General features: G+C 46.8%; 1 protein-coding gene across 1 annotated transcript; it reads left to right on the top strand.

Annotated features, from left to right (window-relative positions):
- The first annotated feature begins 8,573 nt into the window (after window positions 1-8,573).
- On the top strand, window positions 8,574-21,852 carry LOC129695221 (zinc-binding protein A33-like). The gene is made up of 6 exons (XM_055631997.1): window positions 8,574-9,036; window positions 9,127-9,222; window positions 9,660-9,893; window positions 16,507-16,529; window positions 16,629-16,747; window positions 21,117-21,852. Exons 1-6 carry the CDS (start codon window positions 8,626-8,628, stop codon window positions 21,749-21,751), a joined length of 1,518 nt encoding a protein of 505 aa, XP_055487972.1. The 5' UTR covers window positions 8,574-8,625; the 3' UTR covers window positions 21,752-21,852.
- Window positions 21,853-23,724: the final 1,872 nt, after the last annotated feature.

The raw sequence follows: 23,724 nt of genomic DNA, 5'->3' as shown, positions 1-23,724 counted from the left end.
AGATAACCATGTGAGTCAGTGGGTTTGTAATGTATGTTGGTCAGGAGTCTGTCCCCTGCGATGGAGGGAGTCTGTTCCCTGCGATGGAGACAGTTTCACAACCCCTCCTCTCTCCGGAGACGGTTTCACAACCCCTCCTCTCTTCAGATGCTAAACCCCTGCAATACCACGACTGTCCACTGCGCACGCTACTGTCTAAGGGATTCCGCTGCTAGTATTGAACGTTGAGGTGGACTGGCCTCAAACACTACAGTGGGGTGAGTGAGAGATTAAACAGACCGGAATGTAAATGGGACCGCAGAGAATGCGTTGAAGACAGTCTGAAGCGGGGCAAAGAAGGACCAGACCTATAAGGAGACTGGCTGGGGTGTAAAATGATGGTTAAAACTGGTCTTAATGACTTCAGGCCTGTCGCACTGACCTCTGTAGTCATGAAAACCCTTGTGCTGGCCAAGCTGAAAAATTATACAATATCCCTGCTGGACCCAATGCAGTTTGCACATCGGGACAATAGATCTGTGGATGATGCAGTCAACCTGGGCCTGCATTTCATCCTACAGCACCTAGGCCGCCAGGGGAACTATGCGAGGATCCTGTTTGTTGATTTCAGCTCTGCATTCAACACCATTGTGCCAGAACTACACTCCAAACTTTCCGAGTTCACTGTGCCTGAACCCCTCTGTCGGTGGTTCACCAACTTCCTGACAGACAGGAAGCAGCATGTGAGGCTGGGAAAGCACATCTCGAACCTGCAAAAGCTCAGCATAGGAGCACTGTAAGGCTGCGTACTCTCCCCTCTCCCCCACTCTCTTTACACGAACGACTGCACCTCCACAGACACCTCTGTCAAGCGTCTCAAGTTTGAGGATGACACAACCCTGATTGGACTGATCGAGGATGGGGAGGAATCTGCCTACAGACAGGAAGTGTCACAGCTGGCGTCCTTGTGCCATCGCAACACTGTGCTCTTAAGACAGTGGAATTGATTGTAGACTTTAGGAGAGCTCCCCTTCCCCTCACCCCATTCACCATCAACAACACCACATTCACATCTGTGGAGTATTTTAAGTTCCTGGGAACTATTATCTCCAAGGACCTAAGTGGGAGGCCACCATCGACTCCACAGTCAAAAAGGCACAACAGAGGATGTACTTCCTGCGGCAGCTGAGGAAGCACAATCTGCCACAGGCAATGATGGTCCAATTCTACACGGCCATCGTAGAGTCTGTCCTCACCTTCTCCATCATGGTCTGGTTTGGCTCAGCCACCAAGCACGACACCTGGAGGCTGCAGCGAATCGTCCGATCAGCAGAGAAGGTTATAGAAACATAGAAACATGGAAATTAGGTGCAGGAGTAGGCCATTCGGCCCTTCGAGCCTGCACCGCCATTCAATATGATCATGGCTGATCATCCAACCCAGTATCCCGTACCTGCCTTCTCTCCATACCCTCTGATCCCCTTGGCCACAAGGGCCACATCTAACTCCCTCTTAAATATAGCCAATGAACTGGCCTCAACTACCCTCTGTGGCAGAGAGTTCCAGAGATTCACCACTCTCTGTGTGAAAAAAGTTCTCCTCATCTCGGTTTTAAAGGATTTCCCCCTTATCCTTAAGCTGTGACCCCTTGTCCTGGACTTCCCCGACATCGGGAACAATCTTCCTGCATCTAGCCTGTCCAACCCCTTAAGAATTTTGTAAGTTTCTATAAGATCCCCTCTCAGTCTCCTAAATTCTAGAGAGTATAAACCAAGTCTATCCAGTCTTTCTTCATAAGACAGTCCTCACATCCCAGGAATCAGTCTGGTGAACCTTCTCTGCACTCCCTCTATGGCAATAATGTCCTTCCTCAGATTTGGAGACCAAAACTGCACGCAATACTCCAGGTGTGGTCTCACCAAGACCCTGTACAACTGCAGTAGAACCTCCCTGCTCCTATACTCAAATCCTCTTGCTATGAAAGCCAACATACCATTCGCTTTCTTTACTGCCTGCTGCACCTGCATGCCTACCTTCAATGAGTGGTGTACCATGACACCCAGGTCTCGCTGCATCTCCCCCTTTCCCAATCGGCCACCATTTAGATAATAATCTGCTTTCCCGTTATTGGCTGCAACCTATCCCCCATTGATGAAGTGTACACTGCAAGGGCCAGGAAGCGAGCGGGCAAGATCATCTCTGACCCCTCTCACCCTGGCCACAAACTCTTTGAATCACTTCCCTCTGGAAGGCGACTCCGGACTGTCAAAGCTGCCACAGCCAGACATAAAAACAGTTTGTATCCACGAGTAGTAGCTCTACTCAACAGCCAAAAATCTGTAGCCTCCCTTTGATCTGGTATTTTGTTGGTTCACATGCTTGATCAATGGTGTTTTATCATTAATGTTTTATTATTATTAATGTTTAGTGTTTTCTGAGTCATTTGTAACTGTCACTGTATGTCATGTTGTTACTTGTGGGCGGAGCATCAAGGCAAATTCCTTGTATGTGAATACTTGGCCAATAAACTTACTTACTTGTAGTACTTGTAAAAATACAGTTAGAATTAAACCAAGCCGAATTAATTGTCAATTGCACAAGGATTTCAAGGAATAGCTGCGATTAGAAACCTTGCAATCAACAACATCACGCAGGCCTTTGGAAAATCTGTGATGAAAGTAAGATATCTGGAATAAAATGCAAGTATGACTTTCCTGGGTATCGTGCATGATATTTAATTGGTAAATTTGCTGCACTGCTCCCAAGACAAGCGTTGCTGTGGCTCGCAGAGTGTTCCAGTGGTTACAGCTGCCGCCTGCCAGCTCCAGCGACATGGGTTCCATCCTGACCTTCCGGTTCTTCCCGTATGGTGGTTGTTCATTTTCCCCACGATCACGTAATTTCCCCCCAGATGCCTCTTTTCCTGTATCTTAGCCTCGTGATTCAGGGTCTAAATAATAATAATAATAATAATAATAATAATAATAATAATAATAATAATAATAATAATAATAATAATCATATATTTTATTGTCATTGCACGTTAGTGCAACGAGATTTAGTATGCAGCTCCAACCGATGTAAAAGATAAGTTAAATAAATAAATAATCTGTGTGACGTGACCATCCGAGGGGACAGTCCGGGGGGGGGCACTCAGCAGGGCCGGTTCAGAGCCGCTATAGCTCTTGGAATAAAGCTGTTTCTGAGTCTGGAGGTTCGGGCGTAGAAGGCCTTGTAACGTCTGCCGGAGGGAAGTAGTTCAAACAGTCCGTGTGATGAGTCCTTGTGGATGCTGACAGCCGTCCTGAGGCACCGTGTGTGGTAGATGCCCTCCAAGGCTGGTACCGATGACCCAATGATCCTCTGCGCTCTGTGGACGACGCGCTGAAGAACTCTCCTCTCCGCCTCCGTGCAGCTGAGATACCACACAGAGATGCCATATGTTAATATGATCTCTGTGGTGCAGCGGTAGAACGTTGTCAGCAGCTGTTGGGGCAGACCAGTCTTTTTTAATGTTCTCAGGAAGAACAGTCGTTGCTGTGCCTTCTTGACCAGCGCAGCGGTGTTGGTGGACCATGTGAGGTTCTCTGAAATGTGAGTGCCCAGAAACTTAAAGCTGGACACTCTCTCCACACTTGCCCCGTAGATTGAGATTGGGGCGTATTCACCATTATGGGACCTCCTGAAGTTAATAATCAGCTCCTTGGTCTTGGAGGTGTTTAGTGACAAGTTGTTATGTGTGCACCAGTCCGCCAGGTTCTGCACCTCCGCTCTGTATTTTGTTTCATCGCCGTTGGTGATCAGCCCAATCACTGTTGTGTCGTCTGCAAACTTCACAATGGTGTTGGAGTCGAATGCAGGAACACAGTCGTGTGTGAAGAGGGAGTAGAGCATGGGGCTTAGTACACGGCCCCGTGGTGTGCCGGTGCTCAGGGTGATAGTGGAGGACAGGTGCGGGCCCAGTCCCACTGCCTGCGGTCGCTCCGTGCGATTGTGGAAAAATCTATAATCTGGGTATTTTTGATGGAAGCTGTGGAAACATACCTGACCAGTGAATGTGTATTTACACATTGGGCATTATTGAACTTATTTATCTGGGCAATGCAGTTATAGTCATTCATTCCGAATCCAACCTTTCTGCCCTGGGCCTCCTCCATGGCCAGAGTGAGTCCCACCGCATATTGCAGGAGCAGCACCTCATATTTCGCTTGGGCAGTTTGTACCCAGCGGTATGAACATTGGCTTCTCTAATTTCAGGTAGTCCTTACAGTCTCCTTCCCTTCTCAGCTCTCCCTCAGCCCTCAGGCTCCTCCTCTTCCTTTCTTCTTCCCGCCCCCACCCTTACATCAGTCTGAAGCAAAGATCCTGTGCTCTAGGATCTTTGGTCTGAAGAAGGGTTTCGGCCCAAAACGTTGCCTTTTTCCTTCGCTCCATAGATGCTACTGCACCCACTGTGTTTCTCCAGCATTTTTGTCCACCTCATCACATGGTGTAGTGTCTTTTACCATCCGCGACTAATAGCCACATTCATTGTCGTGTCGAGACAGCACCATTTCGATAATCCTTTGCGATAAAAAAGCGAACTCAAAGCCAGAGCAATTTGAGTGCAATATTGTGGGGTTATTTTTTTTTGGGTGACTGAGCGCTCAGAACCAAATGCTCTGGTATCTTTGCTCTGAGCCCGAGCACCAAGGTGTAAGCGGCCGAAGAATCGCATCTCTCGGGACAGCCCCCACTCCCCCCTGATCTCCCGGTGGCTCAGCACTTCAACTCCCCCTCCCATTCCGAATCCAACCTTTCTGTCCAATTTATGGCGGGCCTCTTCCATGGCCAGAGTGAGGCCCACCATAAATCGGAGGAGAAGCACCTCATATTTCACTTGGGCAGTTTTCACCCCAGCGGTATGAAAATTGACTACTTCAATTTCAGGTAGTCCCTGCTTTCTCCTCCCCTTCCCAGCTCTTCCTCAGCCCACTGTCTCCGCATCTTCCTTTCTTCTTCCAATCCCCCCCACCCTCACATTAGGCTGGAGAAGGGCCTCGACCCCAAACATCGCCTGTTTCCTTCACTCCATAGATGCTGCCTCACCGGCTGAATTGCTCCAGCATTTTTGTCTACCCATTCACACAAGTTCTGTTATCCCACTTTCTGTTATCCCACTTTCTTCACCCACTGAACCTGAATTTTGTGGCCTTGCACCCTGCTCGAAGAGGTACGAAACCGCACTTGAATTTGGTGGCCTTGCACCCTGCTTGAAATGGTAGGAAAATGGATTTGAATTTGGTGGCCTTGCATTCTGCTTGAAATGGAATTTCAAGGAATAGCCGTGAGTCAACTGCCAGCCCACCAGCCGTGAATGAGCTGCCAGCACATCAGGCTTGAGGGACTGAGCTGCCACCCCAAGAATCCATTTGGCCCACAATGTCCATACTAGCCCTCTGGAGACCAGTAGTCCCTGCAGCCAACAACACCCGTACCAGCGCTCCCCCCCCCCCACTGGCCACCAATCTTGGATTTGGTGGAGAGGTAGAATATTGCGACGGGGGACCAGCCCTTCCGTGTGAACACTTAGTTTAGTATTCATATATACATATACATCGTTTTGTTTTCTCGTTTATAACATTGTTTACTTATTCCGTTGTGCTGCTGCAAGTAAGGATTTCATTGTTCTAACTGCGACGTGAGAGAATAAAACACTCTTGACTCTTGACTTACTCCGCTAATGTGTGGGATAGAACTAGTGTACAGGTGATCGGTGGTCGGCGTAGACTCGGTGGGCCGAAGGGCCTGTTTCCACGCTGTATCTTTAAATTAAACTAAAACACTAAAACCAGAGGGTCTCTACCCAAAACGTCACCCAATTTATTCTATCCAGAGTTGCTGGCTGCACCATGGAGCCCCCCCACAATTAAAGCATGGAATAGTCTTCACCCTACCATAGTTACCCAACCAGACGAAACTAAATTTATGGTAGCTCTTTTTCCTCTAAGGACCCTTTTTTGCTTAAGTCCAAGTCAAGAGCCAAGAGTTTTATTGTTATGTGTCCCAGATAGAACAATGAAATTCTTGCTTGCTGCATCACAACAGAATATGTAAACATAATACAGAACAGGAGATAAAAGTTTAGTGTGTTTATATACCATTGACCATATTTATATATACACAATAAATAAACAGATACAATGCAATAGGCTGTTATTGTTCAGCCCTCCATCACCTCCAGTTTAAATTCCATTTAGAATATTTTTGGAGGACCAGGAAACCAGAAGCAAGGAGTTACTCCAGATCCAAGGAGTTATTCCAGATCCAGGGTCAGGGAGTGATTCTGCGTTGGTTTTCAGCGGTTGCGCCGAGGTAGCGCCGGACAGCAATGGCGGCCAGATCTCCCACAATTCAAAGCGAGCGAGAAAGTGCCCAGCGTCGACCAGTTGCCGTGGCAGTGCGCATGTGCAGGACGGCCGATTATGTGCTGGCCGTGGTTGTGCGCATGTGCAGGGGAGGATGTGTTGGCCGTAGTAGTGCGCATGTGCAAGGCGGCCGGCCGTGCCGGCGGATGATGAGCGAGTGGAGCCTGGCGGCCCCGACACGCATACGGATGGCGGAGACGGAGAGTGACAAAGAGAGAGAGATAGAGAGGGGCCCGCCCAGAGTTGAAATGCAGGTGTCCTGCCTTGGCCGGAGGCCCCCTAGATCTCGAGGCCATAGGCTTGAGCCTATAATAACAATAATAATAATACATTTTATTTATGGGCGCCTTTCAAGAGTCTCAAGGACTCCTTACAAACATTTAGCAGGTAGAGGAAAAACCTGTAAGGGAAATGAAATAAATAGTAGAGACAAGACTAGTACACAAAGTAAAGACAGAATTCAATTCAAAACACAATATGAGGCAATTAATGCACGGATGAAAAGGGAGGGGGACGTGGGGCTAAGGATAGGCAGAGGTGAAGAGATGGGTCTTGAGGCGGGACTGGAAGATGGTGAGGGACACGGAATTGCGGATCAGTTGGGGGAGGGAGTTCCAGAGCCTGGGAGCTGCCCTGGAGAAGGCTCTGCCCCCAAAACTTGGACTTGTGGGTGGAGAGGAGACCGGCTGGTGTTGATCTGAGGGACCGTGAGGGTTGATAGGGGGAGAGGAGGTCAGTGAGATATGGGGGGTGGGGGGCAGATGGTGGAGGGCTTTGTAGGTGAGGATCAGGATTTTGTAGGTGATCCGGTGGGAGATGGGAAGCCAGTGAAGTTGTTTGAGGACTGGAGTGATGTGATGCCAGGATTTGGTGTGGGTGATGAGTCGGGCGGCTGCGTTCTGGACCAGTTTGTAGTCGGTTGATGTAGGTGGAGTTGATGCCAAGGAGAAGTGAGTTGCAATAGTCCAGTCGGGAGGAGATGAAGGCATGGATGAGTGCCTTCTATGAAGCCTAGTGGTGAATCCGGCCGTGGGCTGAGGGGCCTGTTGGCACGCTGTGGACTCTGTCTGAAGAGCAATGCCCTCTCTAGCCACACCCCGAGGAAGTGTCAGCCTGGGTTCAAGTTTGGGAGCAGAGGTTGAACTTACAATCTTCTAACATGCTTGCTCTGCCCAGTGGAAAGGTCAGATGCAATAATATAAAAGGGAGTCTTACAAGCAACGTACATGAGTTCGTAAGTGATAGGAGCAGAATTAGGCCATTCACCCCATTAAGTCCACTCCGCCATTCATTCATGGCTGATCTATCTCTCCTCCTCAACCCCATTCTCCTGCCTTCTCCCCATAACCCCTGACACCCATGCTGGCCAAGAATCTACCTATCGCCGCTTTACAAATGATGTACATTGACGGCCACCACAGCCTTCCGTGGCAAAGAATTCCGCAGATTCACCAACTTTCTTTACGATAGTGCCAGAGTACCAGAGAGCAGTGCTGTGCTGTCTACCTCTCTGGAGACCCTCGAACGATCCTTGATCGCTGGCTTTACCTTGCGCTAAATGTTATTCACTTATCATGTATGCATAGTGTACATGTATTGACAGCACGCAACTAAGGCTTTTCATTGTACGCCAGTCCACATGACAATAAACTAAACTGCACTGAACTGAACTGCCGTCTCTCACGCCATCCCTCGCAACCAATACTAATCGGATCCTGAAAGATAAATGTTAGACAATCCCAGCCCATTTCCTGACAGTCGTAAATTCACAACACAATGGTAGCCTGAAATTCGGCAAAATTGTCTGCAATTTGGTCATTACACGCTGAGAAGCTTTGATACAAAAAATGGGAATAGATAACATTGTACTCAATAAATTCGGTAACGCATTGACATTAAGGCGTCGGAAGGAAATGCAGATGCTGGTTTAAACCGAAGATAGACACAAAAAGGTGGAGCAACTCAGCGGGTCAGAAGTCGTCTCTGGAGATAGGGAACAGGTGACGTTTCGGGTCGAGACCCTTCTTCTGACCTGTGAGTTACTCCAGCTCTAAGATCTTTGGTTGGAAGTGGCCAGGACCCCTTCACACTGAGCACTTGCAGCCAAATAGCATTCATTGCCCGGAACGGCAGCGTGAGCAGTGAGCACTCGCGGTACTGCAGGGGTTTCAACAGCTCGACGTGAATGAAAACATCTTGAACCAGGAAGCAAATTCCTTGATTATGTTCCGGTGTGAAAATGGCTGCGAAATGCCCGGTCGAGAGTTGGACCGAGGAGGTAGTTTGTCCCATCTGCCAGGATTTCTTCACCGATCCGGTGGCGCTGGACTGCGGGCACAACTACTGCCGCTCCTGCATCACACGGAGTTGGGGCGGCGCGGGGAGAAACTCCTGCCCAGAATGTAGAGAGGAGTCTGCAGACCGCAGCCTCAGGGTGAATCGGGCCTTGGTTAGACTGTCTGAGAAAGCTCGAACACTGAGCCTGAATCTCAAAGCGAAGAAAAGTAAACTTCAGTGCGAGGAACATCAGGAAGAACTGAAGCTGTTTTGTGAAACTGACAAGAAACTGATCTGTTTGAATTGTGCAACTGCGCGGGAACACAAATCTCACAGCTTGATGCTGATAGAAGAAGCAATTGAATTCTACAAGGTAAAACCAAATCACTTTTGATCACATCATTGTCTAATCTTTTCTGTATTGTCTGACATTTTTATTCTCTGATCTGAAACCCAACCCCAGGAACAGGTGGAATGTTCTTTCGAATCTCTCACAGAAAAGGAATCAGAGATCCAGAAAACGGTGCAGAAACAGAAAGAGAGGATTTCTAGAGTTCGGGTGAGGCTTTGTACTATCGATTTAATGTTTTAGTGTGGATTTCATTCCTGTGAAGTGTGCAATAATTTGGCACCTCTATAGAGCTCAGTAGGCAAGGACTAGAACTCTTGGGAGGGGTTGAGCAGCCAAGGATTTTACTCCCTGGAGCACAGCAATCTGAAGAATGGTCTGTGGCAGGTGTATAATATCATGAAACGGAATGATACGTTGGATGGTCAGTCTTTTACCCTAAGTAGGGTGATCGAGAATGTGAGGGTATAGGTTTTAGATGAGAGGGAAAAGATTTAAAACGAACATGAAGGACAACTTTGGTAGTGGGTACATGTAAATGGGATTAGTGTAGATACGTACAGAGCCCAGCATGGACATGTTGGGCCGAATGGCATATCTCATTCAAGAGTGACAATATATATTGATTCTCATCTTTCATCTGACAGGAACAGTCACACAACCTTCAGTCACTGATCACATCGCAGTTTGCTGAACTGCACCAGATTCTCACTGAGAAAGAGCAGCGCTTACTCGGAGATGTCCGGGAAGAAGAGGAGAAGATTGTAAAAACAATGGAGAAAAATCTTCAAGAGATTCAAGAGAATTTAAATTCCATTCAGGAGGAACTCTCAAAGTTGCAGCAACAGATAGACCACAAGGACGGCGTGATATTTCTGAAGGTGAGGGGTTACACTACAGTTTGATGAAGTGAAAGTGCACAGTCACAAAATGGTGGGTTAAATTTCTGAAATAAATGCTGCATTTACCAGGAATTCAGTTCTGGGTCAATGTTCCATCTACTCTACCACCACATCCGACAATAATGCCCCAAATTCCAGGAAACCTCATGTATTTATCCTACTTCAACTTAAATTTATCTGCAATATTGTCTTCAGGCCACCCTGTGAGTTCCACATTCTGTTTACTGCATTTCTTGTGGAACTTATTACAGGCCGTCATACATTTCAGATTTTATTTTTGGTCTCCCCACAAGTAATGATAATATTTCCAACCCCCACCCATTTAAATCCGCCACTGACCTTAAAATATTCCATCCTATTATCTCTGACATTTTACAATAATAGACAATAGGTGCAGGAGTAGGCCATTCAGCACTTCGAACCAGCACCGCCATTCAATGTGATCATGGCTGATCATCCCCAATCGGTACCCCTGTTCCTGCCTTCCCCCATATCCCCTGACTCCGCTATCTTTAAGAGCCCTATCTAGCTCTCTCTTGAAAGCATCCAGAGAACCGGCCTCCACCGCCCTCTGAGGCAGAGAATTCCACAGACTCACAACTCTCATTGTTTACTCGTCTCCATTCTAAATGGCTTATCCCTTATTCTTAAACTGTGGCCCCTGGTCTTGGACTACCCCAACATCGGGAACATGTTTCCTGCCTCTAGCGTGTCCAAACCCTTAATAATCTAAAATGTTTGAATAAGGTGGCCTCTCATCCTTCCGATTTCAAGGGTGTACAAGCCCAGCCGCTCCATTCTCTCAACATATGACAGTCCCGCCATAGTGGGAATTAACCTCGTGAACATATGCTGCACTCCCTCAATAGTAAGAATGTCCTTCTTCAAATTTGGAGACCAAAACTGCACACAATACTCCAGGTGTCATCCCACTTGGGAACCTGTACAACTGCAAAAGGACCTCTTTGCTCCTATAGGGGGGTTGCACGTAAGGTCACCGGGTCATAGGTCTTGGCGCATGGAGCCGCTCAATCCATCTGGAGGACATCGCAGCTTCCAGTATATGTTGTTTATCCACGAAACACGCACTTTCCTACCTGTTATAAAACGCCAAAATGGTGAATTTTTGCGCTGTAAAAAAGTCGGAGTAACCGTGAGAGACATCTATCCTACTTCAGAATTCCAAAAGTGAAGCGAAATGAATGTAAAGAGAAGCGAGAGCTGAAGGGACAACAGCTAAAATGCTTGACGAATATTTTCGCATTTGCTTACTGCAATTCATCAACAGTAAGGCATTATTTGTGTTTTTTCTTGATTGGTATCTAAAAAGTTTCGGAAGTGATAAATCTGGCTGTAAAATGTTAAAATCGCCCATAGAAACATAGAAATTAGGTGCAGGAGTAGGTCATTCGGCCCTTCGAGCCTGCACCGCCATTCAATATGATCATGGCTGATCATCCAACTCAGTATCCCGTACCTGCCTTCTCTCCATACCCCCTGATCCCCTTAGCCACAAGGGCCACATCTAACTCCCTCTTAAATATAGCCAATGAACTGGCCTCAACTACCCTCTGTGGCAGAGAGTTCCAGAGATTCACCACTCTCTGTGTGAAAAAAGTTCTTCTCATCTCGGTTTTAAAGGATTTGCCCCTTATCCTTAAGCTGTGACCCCGTGTCCTGGACTTCCCCAACATCGGGTCCATGGTTCGGAAGTGGGTTTTACATACAAAAAGAAAACGCTTCTGAACTAAATTTATAATTAAAACATTCTCCAGACTAGTGGGGTGTGGAAAAGTAAGTTTTCTATCATTATGCTATTGAGATGTATATTTTGGCAAATAATAAAATGTCTTGACAGCTTAAACACCCACTCCCTTTCAATAGGATATTGTCAATTTGCTGAGGTTGATTATGTCCAATTATGCCATTCCTTGGCTTGCATCTGAGTAAAATGTAATTCAAAACCCACGTATGGTTTGCGATTATTTTTAAATAAATTTTGCTTCCAAAGTGTTTTCATTTTGTATGTAAATACCCACTTGAGAACCATGTGCGATTTTAAAATTTTACAGCCAGATTTATCACTTCTGAAACTTTTTAATTGCCAAAGGAATCAAGAAAAAACACAAATAATGTCTTACTGTTGATGAAATGCAGTGAGCAAACACGATAATTCCCAATATTTTCAATTCGATATCAATGTTCGCCAAGCACTTTTGGCTGTTGTTGTCCCTTCAGCTCTCGCTTCTAACTACCATTATTTCTCCTCACATTTGGAATTCTGAAGTAGGCTAAATGTCTCTCACACTTACACCGATTTCCATACTTATTTACAGCACAAAAATTGACAATTTCGGCGACCTTTTGGCTGGGACCCCAGCTATTTACAATATATATTAATGACCTGGATGAGGAAATTGAAGGCAATATCTCCAAGTTTGTGGATGACACTAAGCTGGGGGGCAGTGTTAGCTGTGAGGAGGATGCTAGGAGACTGCAAGGTGACTTGGATAGGCTGGGTGAGTGGGCAAATGTTTGGCAGATGCAGTATAATGTGGATAAATGTGAGGTTATCCATTTTGGTGGCAAAAACAGGAAAGCAGACTATTATCTAAATGGTGGTCGACTAGGAAAAGGGGAGATGCAGCGAGACCTGGGTGTCATGGTACACCAGTCATTGAAAGTAGGCATGTAGGTGCAGCAGGCAGTGAAGAAAGCAAATGGTATGTTAGCTTTCATAGCAAAAGGATTTGAGTATAGGAGCAGGGATGTTCTACTGCAGTTGTACAGGGTCTTGGTGAGACCACACCTGGAGTATTGCATACAGTTTTGGTCTCCAAATCTGAGGAAGGACATTATTGCCATAGAGGGAGTGCAGAGAAGGTTCACCAGACTGATTCCTAGGATGTCAGGACTGTCTTATGAAGAAAGACTGGATAGACTTGGTTTATACTCTCTAGAATTTAGGAGATTGAGAGGGGATCTTATAGAAACTTACAAAATTCTTAAGGGGTTGGACAGGCTAGATGCAGGAAGATTGCTCCCGATGTTGGGGAAGTCCAGGAGAAGGGGTCACAGCTTAAGGATAAGGGGGAAATCCTTTAAAACCGAGATGAGAAGAACTTTTTTCACACAGCGAGTGGTGAATCTCTGGAATTCTCTGCCGCAGAGGGTAGTCGAGGCCAGTTCATTGGCTATATTTAAGAGGGAGTTAATGTGGCCCTTGTGGCTAAGGGGATCAGAGGGTACGGAGAGAAGGCAGGTACGGGATACTGAGTTGGATGATCAGCCATGATCATATTGAATGGCGGTGCAGGCTCGAAGGGCCGAATGGCCTACTCCTGCACCTAATTTCTATGTTTCTATGTTTAACGGGCCCGCTACGCTGGAAACAATGGTAAGTGCCTACCTGCAGTTCACCGCGTATACTCCAGTTGGCGTAGCATAGCAACAGTACGGGTCATGGGTCGTGACCCGACTGCCGTGCAACCTCCCTATACTCAACTCCTCTTGTTATGAACGCCAACATGCTATTCCCTTTCTTCACTGCCTGTTGTACCTGCATGCTTACTTTCAGTGGCCCCCAGATCCCGTTGAAATTCCCCTTTTCCCAACGACGCTATTTAGATAATAATCTGCCTTCCTGTTTTTGCTACCAAAGTGAATAACCTCACATTTATCCACATTAAACTGCATCTGCCATGCATCTGCCCACTTACCCAACCTGTCCAAGTCACCCTGCATCCTCATAGCATCTTCCTCACAATTCACACTGCCACCCTGCTTTGTGTCATCTGCAAATTTGCAAATGTTACTTTGAATCCCTTCATCCAAATCATTAATATATATTGTAAATAGCTGCGGTCCCAGAGTAGCGGCAGATTTGAATATCTTTCAGGTAATTAGCACCCTAGCCACTAAGTGGATGAGAATGGTTGAAGGGGGTGTCTTTGAAACACATGCGAGCTCACTCACAGAGACCTTCAGAACTTCTTCACAGATATGGCTTCAAAACACAGTCTTTTGATGAATAAATGCTTTACTGTTGATAGAAAACAGTAAGATACATCCAAGTTTCTTACGACTCGTTACTACAATCTTCATCAAACTCCAGCTTATTACTTTAGACATTAGAAAACTCCTCGTGTCTCCGTAACACTGGAATGATCTCTTTTAGATCTCGCATGGACCCTGCATGGCCCGCATGATCCTACATGATGGAAGGGTTCACCTTCCCCATCGTCTCTCCAAACTAATCTAAAAACTAAACTTCTGCGTAAGCATCCAAGCTCCAACCACGCCCAAAAACACGCCATAAATCCCACCCACATTATAACGGGCAGTCTAAAATTTAAAGGCACATGCCATCATCAATGACATGCAAAACAGACCAAATGACCACTACACCCAGCACTGAGCCTTGCGGTACCCCATTAGTCACTGTCTGCCATTCTGAAAGGTATGCGTTAATCCCTACTCTTTGTTTCCTGTCTGCCAACTAATGTTCTATCCATGTCAGTACCCTACCCCCAATACCATGTGCTCTAATTGTGCCCACTAATCACCTATGTGGGACCTTATCAAATGCTTTCTGGTCCAGGTCCTGGTAGACTACATCCACTGGCTCTCCCTGTCCATTTTCCTAGTTACATCCTCAGAAAATTCCAGAAAATTAGTCAAGCATGATTTCCTCTTTCTAAATCCATGCTGACTCGGACCGATCCTGTTGCTGCTATCCAAATGTGCCGCTATTTCATCTTTTATAATTGACTCCAGCATCTTCCCCACCACCGATGTCAGGCTAACTGGTCTATAATTCCCTGTTTTCTCTCTCCCGCCTTTCTTAAAAAGCGGGATAACATTAACTACCCTCCAATCCACAGGAACATTCTGAATCGATAGCACATTGGAAAATTATCACCAATGCATCCACAATTTCCAGAGCCACTTCCTTATGTACCCTGGGATGCAGACCATCCAGCCCTGGGGATTTATCAGCCTTCAGTCCCATCAGTCTATCCAACACCATTTCCTACCCAATGTGAATTTCCTTCAGTTCCTCCATCACCCTAGGTGTTCTGGCCACTAGTACATCAAGGAGATTGTTTGTGTCTTCCTTAGACAAGACGGATCCAAAGTACTTGTTCAACTCATCTGCCATTTCCTTGTTCCCCATTATAAATTCACCTGTTTCAGTCTGCATTCTTGGCTACCTTACCTTTGGATCTCATCTTCCCCCCCGTATTACCTTTCTAGTTATCTTCTGTTGCCCTTTAAATGTTTCCCAATCCTCTTGCTACCCGCTCATCTTTGCTACGTTGTACTTCTCTTTTATTTTTATACTTGTTCCTTGTCAGCCACGGTCGCCCCTTACTCCCTTTGGAATCTTTCTTCCTCCTTGGAATGAACTGATCCTGCACCTTCTGTATTATTCCCAGAAATACCTGCCATTGTTGCTCCACTGTCATCCCTGCTAGGGTATCTTTCCAGTCAACTTTGGCCATCTCCTCCCTCATGGCTCCATAGTCCCCTTTGTTCAACTGTAATACCGACACTTCAAATTTTCCCTTCTCACTCTCAAATTGTAGATTAAAACTTATCATATTATGGTCAGTATCTCCTAATGGCTCCTTTGCCTCAAGTCCCCTTATCAATGTTACACAACATTAAATCCAGAATTGCCTTCTCCCAGGTAGGCTCCAGAACAAGATGCTCTAAGAATCCATCATGGAGGCAGCCCACAAACTCCCTTTCTTGGGGTCCAGTACCAACCTGATTTTCCCAGTCTACCTGCATGTTGAAAACTCCCATAACAACCGTAGAATTACCTTTGCCTCATGCCAATTTTAAGTCTTGATTCATCTTGCGTCCTATATCCAGGCTACTGTTTGGGGGCCTGTGGATAACTCCCATTAGGGTTGTTTTACCTTTACAGTTCCTTAGTCCTATCCATACTGACTATACATCTCCTGATTCTATATCACTTCTCACCAGGGACTGAATTTCATTCCTCACCAACAGAGCTACCCCACCCCCTTTGCCCACGTGTCTGTCTTATCGATAGGACGTATACCCTTGAACATTCAGTTCCCAGCCCTGGTCCTCTTGCAGCCATGGCTCTATAATTCCCACAACATCATACTTGTCAATTTCTAACCTCAAGCTCATCCACTTTACTTCTTATACTTCGTGCATTCATATATTTTACTTTTAATCCATTTCTCCCCTCACCTTTCACATTGATACCCATATCACATGGCCTGTGCTTTCTGCCCCGTTTTAGCTTTTTTTATACTCTCTTTCCCCTATATCTCCATTTTGTCTCCTCCCTGCTCCAAATAAAATGCCACGACCTGCCCGGTCTTACTCGTAAGTTGCATACTCGCAGTTATTTTCATCCATGTTCCTAATGCTTTCCCCCGTGTTCGATGTCTCTACGACAATATCCACTTTCTGTCTGTGTGACAGCGGCAAAGAGTTGGGAAATGGGAATTATCAGAGGGTTTTTTTGTAGCAATTTGGTGAAATACCCGCCGTCGGGATCATGACGATCCATCTCAGTCTATTGAGATTTGTGTTTTATTTATTTCAGGAGCAAGCTGGTCGCAAGATCAGGTAGGACATGCTTTTGACTGAAACAATGTATGTTTTTATAGTACAGCTCAAAATAAACAGCTAATGCTCAGTTTCTAACCAGCTGTTAAATATTTGCAGGGTTAGTGATGAAACCAAACCAATGTTGGTGGTAGGTGGCGCGTTGCCCACTGGAAAATATGATCGCACCTTTTTCCACAACATGGCATTGAGAGAAACATCTGATATCATCAACCGAGGTAAAACTGATACCTTTTCCATTGTTCATTTTTTAAGTCATCTTTATGCAACACTTAATGTGAAGATTAATGGTATTAATGGACTCTGGAGGAAGCATCACAGAGACGGAGAGTGAAGTTTGTTTGCACTTGAGCAAATCCTTGCTCGTGGGAGAATGGGTTTACTGTGCTGGGTGAAATTGCGTAGACTAGGCCTGTGTAGTCGAGAGTTCAGGTGTATTAAAGGACAATAGACAAAAGGTGCAGGAGTAGGCCGTTCGGCCCTTCGAGCCAACATCGCCATTCAATGTGATCATGGCTGATAATCCCCAATCAGTACCCCATTCCTGCCTTCTCCCCATATCCCCTGATTCCGCAATTTTTAAGAACCCTATCTAGCTCTCTCTAGAAAGCATCCATGGAATTCTCTGCCTCCACCGCCCTCTGAGGCAGAGAATTCCACAGACTCACCACTCTCTGTGAGAAAAAGTGTTTCCTCGTCTCCGTTCTAAATGGCTTACCCCTTATTCTGAAACTGTGTGTGGCTCCTGGTTCTGGACTCCCCCCAACATCGGGAACATGTTTCCTGCCTCTAGCGTGTCCAAACCCTGACCAATCTTATATGTTTCAAATCAAGGAGATCGCAGTGAAACACAAAGTCCTTACAGGGCTCTGTGGGCTGGATGCAGGGAGGATGTTTCCCCTGTCTGAGGGGCCTGGAGTCAGCGGAAACCCTCTCAGAATGTGGGCTGAACCATTTAGGACAGAGACAAGGAGACATTACTGCACGTAGAGACTGGGCAACCTTTGGAATTCCCTGCACCCATGGCTGTGGATAATCAGTCATTCACTGCTCTTGAAGCCAGAGAGCCGTGGTTGTACATTACAGAGTCAGGCCCTTCGACCCATTGCGTCCATGTCCACCTTTTTGCCCAGCCACACAAATCCCATTCGCCCACATTAGAACCGTATTATTCTTCACGCTATTTGTTAAATTGCAACGCCTCTTAGATGTGGTGATTACATCTGATTCCACCACCTTCTCTGGCAAAATATTCCAGATATCAAGCACTATCCGTGTGTGAAGAAAACTCGCCACTCAGATCTACTTTAAAACTCCATCCTCTTGTGTTAAACCCGCGCCCTCCAGTTTTCATTTCCCTGTATGTACATAAGGTTCCAAAGATCTTTCAGGGGCGGAAATGGCTGTCAAAACATGAGGGGGGGACACAATTTCTTGGTGGGCACGCACCCACACACACAACGAGAGGCTTCAGAGGCTTCGGCCGTGGGGCCTGTGGACGGTAACATCGGGAGCTGACCTGGTTGGTGACCGACTCTGAACTCCAGTAACAGCACCTTCGTCCACCCCGAATTGCGCGGCTTCAAATCGGCCAGTGGGGGCTTTAACATCGGGAGCCTTGATCGCCTCGACGCAGCAGATTGATTGTAAGCCGAGCCGGGCGATGAAAGGCCCAGCGATAACCTCACATTTATCCACATTAAACTTCATCTGCCATGCATCTGCCCACGCCCCCAACCTGTCCAAGTCACTCTGCATTCACATAGCATCCTCCTCACAGTTCACACTGCCACCCAGCTTTGTGTCATCTGCAAATTTGCTAATGTTACTTTGAATCTCTTCATCCAAATCATTGATGTATATTGTAAATAGCTGCGGTCCCAGCTCCGAGCCTTGCGGTACCCCACTAATCACCGCCTGCCATTCTGAAAGGGACCCGTTAATCCCTACTCTTTGTTTCCTGTCTGCCAACCAATTTTCTATCCATGTGAACACTCTACCCCCAATACCATGTGCCCTAATTTTGCCCACTAACCTCCTATGTGAGACCTTATCAAATGCTTTTTAAATGTCCAGGTACACTACATCCACTGGCTCTCCCTTGTCCATTTTCCTAGTTACATCTGCATGATTTCCCCTTTGTAAATCCATGTTGACTCGGACCGATCCTGTTACTGCTATCCAAATGTGCCGCTATTTCCTCTTTTATAGTTGACCAGCATCTTCCCCACCACCGATGTCGGGCTAACTGGTCTATAATTCCCTGTTTTCTCTCTCCCGCCTTTCTTAAAAAGTGGGATAACATTAGCTACCCTCCAATCCACAGGAACTGACCCTGAATCTGTAGAATATTGGGAAATTATCACCAATGCATCCACGATTTCTAGAGCCACTTCCTTAGGTACCCTGGGATGCAGACCATCAGGCCCTGGAGATTTATCCGCCTTCAGTCCCATCAGTCTACCCAACACCATTTCCTGCCTAATGTGGATTTCCTTCAGTTCCTGACTAGTCACACCTCCAACATTCACATCCAAGCCATGAAAGCATAAAATGAACAGCAACAGTGGCTGCACCGATCCCTGCTGCACACCACCCATCACCAGACCTCCAAGCAGAACAATCATCCTTCCACCGCTAACATCTACCTCAAACCACCAATCCAATAGTGGATCCAATTAACCAACTTGCTTGGATCCCACTTTCCTCCGCTTTCTGGACCAAACTTGCACCCGGAACTTTGTCAACTCCCTCAGTGAAGTTCTCAGTTGCAAAGAACCATCAAATCTACTCTCCTCTAAAGACAGCAAGTAAACATAGAAACATAGAAATTAGGTGCAGGAGTAGGCCATTCGGCCCTTCGAGTCTGCACCGCCATTCAATATGATCATGGCTGATCATCCAACTCAGTATCCTGCACCTGCCTTCTCTCCATACCCCCTGATCCCCTTAGCCACAAGGGCCACATCTAACTCCCTCTTAAATATAGCCAATGAACTGGCCTCAAATGAGTGCAGTGAACATTTATAAGGGTGTTGCCAGGACTAGAGGGCCTGAGCTATAAGGAGATGTTGGGCAGGTTAAGGTTCTATTCCTTGTACTGCAGGAGAATGAGGGGTAATCTTATAGAGATGTATTAGATCATGAAGGGAATAAATAAGGTGAATGCACAGTGACCTTTACCCACAGTTGGGGAATCGAGAAACAGAGAGATGGTTTAAAGTCTAAGGGGAATGCTTTAATAGGAACCTTTCCACACAGAAGGTGGTGGTTATTTGGAATGAGCTGCCAGAGCAAGTAGTTGAGACAAGTATGATAACAACATTTAAAAGACAAGGTTTATAGGGATATGGGAAAATGTGGTATAGATGAGGCATCTTGGGAGGCACGGGAAGTTGAGCCGAAGGCTGTTTCCGTGCTGTATGACTCTATGAATAAGTTTAACGTGTATAATGACTCACCAATTTCTAAAGTTGCACCACACAATCTGAATTCTTGGCAGCACAGTTTAGCATTAGCTTTGCCCAAGATGGCAAGAAGTTGTGAACGTAGCCTAGTGCATTGCGTGAACCAGCCTCCTCTTCCTTCAAATTCATTTATACTTCACGCTATCTCTGGAAAGCAGACAATATAATCAAGGATTATTCACATCCCAGATATTGTCAAACTTTCAAACAGACCGCTCATGCGCTAAAAAAAAAAATGGTGACGTTCCATTGTGGCCCCTGCATTTTTTATCTGCACTTTATAGAAAACATAGAACATAGAAATTAGGTGCAGGAGTAGGCCATTCGGCCCTTCGAGCCAGCACCGCCATTCAATATGATCATGGCTGATCATCCAACTCAGTATCCCGTACCTGCCTTCTCTCCATACCCCCTGATCCCCTTAGCCACAAGGGCCACATCTAATTCCCTCTTAAATATAGCCAATGAACTGGCCTCAACTACCCTCTGTGGCAGAGAGTTCCAGAGATTCACCCCTCTCTGTGTGAAAAAAGTTCTTCTCATCTCGGTTTTTAAAGGATTTCCCCCTTATCCTTAAGCTGTGACCCCTTGTCCTGGACTTCCCCAACTTCGGGAACAATCTTCCTGCATCTAGCCTGTCCAACCCCTTAAGAATTTTGTAAGTTTCTATAAGATCCCCTCTCAATCTTCTAAATTCTTGAGAGTATAAACCAAGTCTATCCAGTCTTTCTTCATAAGACAGTCCTGACATCCCAGGAATCAGTCTGGTGAACCGTCTCTGCACTCCCTCTACGGCAATAATGTCCTTCCTCAACTAAACAGTAACAGATTGCGGTCCAGTCCACTCATATCAGTATGATCACGGCAACTCCGCCCCACATCTCCACATCCTCTTTAACCACATCTAATTATCACTTATATCCATCCAATCTGCCTCTCCCTCGCCATCTACTGGCAAGATATTTGAATACCATATTTCTCATCCTCACTTTCCGCATTCGTTTTTCCCCGTCTACACGGACCATCTTCTCTCGTTCCCGATAATCCGGTCCCAGGGCCGCGCTGCCCGAGTCTCCCCCCGACCCCCGGGGACTCTCTGATTCTCTGCTTCTCCCCCCAGTCTCCGTCACCCTGGATGTGGAAACAGCGCATCCGCTGCTCGAGGTGTCTGAGAATCGGAAAAGGGTGAGATGTACCGGGACCCGGAGGAGTCTCCCTGACACCAGGAAGAGGTTTACAGACAGTACGTGTGTGCTGGGATCGGAGGGATTCACATCGGGGAGACATTACTGGGAGGTGGAGGTGGCGGGGAGTCGGTGGTGGAGTCTGGGAGTCGCCGCAGAGTCTGTGGAGAGGAAAGGAGAGGATGACCTGACCCCGGAGACTGGAGTCTGGAGCATCGGGCGGTGGGATGGCGAGTTTCAAGCTTTCACCTCCCCACCTTCCCGTCTCCCCGCCCGTCCCATCCCCGGGAGGGTGGGAGTTTATCTCAGTTACGAGTCCGGGACAGTTTCATTTTCCGACGCGGCCACCAAGTCCCATCTCCACACCTTCACTGGGAATAAATTCACGGAGATACTTTATCCTTACTTCTGGACTTGGGATGAAAACCAGTGGCTGAGAATCTGCTCCGGTTCGGCTCCGGGTGTTAAAAGGGTCGGATCCCGGGTCCTGCGTCAGGAGCGGGGCTCAGGGGCTGTGGGGCAGAAACCCGGTGGACAACAGGTCGGCGCTGAACGAACGGCTCCCATTTAATCCCCAAATTCCGCGTCGTGAAACAAACCCCAGTGAGCGCGGAAATAAAACCAGGGGGAATGTAAATGTGGGAAGAGTGAAATAAACAGCAACTGAAATCAGAGCTGTCTGTCTGTCTGTCGATCCGTTCATTTTAACGCGTTAACCGCGTCCGGCAACGGAACAGAAATCACTTTTGTGAAAATATAAAGATTGAAACAATCTCCCTTCCCGCGGGTTCAGCAGCAGCCGCGGGCGGCGGGTCCTGAGCTCCGGTCCTAAAGTCCACTGATTCGAATAATTTATAGCGTGTTTGCAGCATTTGCTCTCCACACAACAGATTAGTTTTCTTCGGAACGGGTCTTTTGGAAGAATGGGTTCAAACCAAATTCCCGGTTCCAGGTGGGAGTCCGTTGTGCTCAGGCTCTGCCTGTCTCTCTGTACGATATGTAGATCATTCCTTGTTTCAGTCGCCGCCAGACCCCTCCCTCGCCTCTCTCTCGGGTAGTTGTCCATCCACTACCCCTGTGTAAATTCTGTAAAGGCTTGATCTTTTTTACGCATGATTTAAAATACAAGAAGCCAAACGTCCATCAAGTCTGAGGATCACGAGTCGAACCGTAAAACATCCAGTTTTTAAGAAGGAGCTGCAGATGCTGGAAAATGGAAGGTAGACAAAAGTGCTGGAGAAACTCAGCGGGTTCAGCAGCATCTATGGAGCGAAGGAAATAGGGAACATTTCGGGCCGAGACGTTGCCTATTTCCTTCGCTCCATAGATGCTGCGGCGCCCGCTGAGTTTATCCAGAACTTTTGTCTACCGTAAAACATCCATGTTCCTCCACAACCCGCCCCCCAACCCCCGGCACCCACCCTCACGAAGTCAAGTCAAGTCAAGTTTATTCGTCACATACACATACGAGATGTGCAGTGAAATGAAAAGGCAATGCTCGCGGACTTTGTGCAAAAAGACAAACAAACTAACTACAAACAGAATCACATATTCTTTTACATATTAAATATTGTGGGCAGAAGAAAAAAGGGGGGGGAAACTGCAATTTAAATAAAAAAAATTAGTCTTAATGGCATCTGGGAAGAAACTCCTTCTCAATCTCTCTGTTCTCACAGCATGGCAACAGAGGCGTTTGCCTGAACGTAGCAGCTGGAACAGTCCGTTGCAGGGGTGGAAAGGTTCTGGAGTTGCACCTCTGGAGAAGCGGGTGCAGGTTCTTTGTGGAGAAGTGCATTTGGAGTGGAGAGGGGGAATGGGGAGCATGGGGTCGGGGTCTTTCTCATGAGAGCGAGGTTCAAATGGGCACAGATTTGAGAGAGAGAAGCAACAAGTGTAATATAGAAACAGAAATTAGGTGCAGGAGTAGGCCATTCGGCCCTTCGAGCCTGCACCGCCATTCAATATGATCATGGCTGATCATCCAACTCAGTATCCCGTACCTGCCTTCTCTCCATACCCTCTGATCCCCTTAGCCACAAGGGCCACATCCAACTCCCTCTTAAATATAGCGAATGAACTGGCCTCAACTACCCTCTGCGGCAGAGAGTTCCAGAGATTTACCACTCTCTGTGTGAAAAAAGTTCTTCTCATCTCGGTTTTAATGGTATGGCTCGGAGTGTAGGATGGAATTACAGAATTTAAACCGAAGATAGACACAGCATGTTGGAGTAACTCAGCGGGACGCAAACAGTAGCCTTGTTTGGGAGCCATCTCGGAAGCATTAGCTTCAGACAGACACAGTGAACCTTTGTAAACTGCAATGAATGTTATAGGGTCATATAATATCATTTAAACAATACACGCAAACATAGATTGCCCCGAAGACTGCTGCATGAGAGACAGGTGCACTGTTGTGGAATAAAATAAGGGCGGAGGGAGGTCTCCGTCCATCCTGATCCCGGGCTGTGAACGGAGATGCGGGCGGCGGGTTCCACTGCCCAACAGGTGCAACGTCTCCTCAGGTTACACCCGAGGCTTCCTTAG

Source organism: Leucoraja erinacea, unplaced genomic scaffold, assembly GCF_028641065.1.
Source record: "Leucoraja erinacea ecotype New England unplaced genomic scaffold, Leri_hhj_1 Leri_98S, whole genome shotgun sequence".
Classification (NCBI taxonomy): domain Eukaryota; kingdom Metazoa; phylum Chordata; class Chondrichthyes; order Rajiformes; family Rajidae; genus Leucoraja; species Leucoraja erinaceus.
This window is presented reverse-complemented; position numbering and strand designations above follow the sequence as displayed.

Bases quoted from the DNA above. Each gene is read 5' to 3' on its own strand.
- LOC129695221 (XM_055631997.1), top strand. From the start codon at position 8,626: ATGGCTGCGAAATGCCCGGTCGAGAGTTGGACCGAGGAGGTAGTTTGT. The intron at 9,037-9,126 runs GTAAAACCAAAT...ACCCAACCCCAG, and splicing joins AAGCAATTGAATTCTACAAG to GAACAGGTGGAATGTTCTTT. The intron at 16,530-16,628 runs GTAGGACATGCT...AAATATTTGCAG, and splicing joins CAAGCTGGTCGCAAGATCAG to GGTTAGTGATGAAACCAAAC.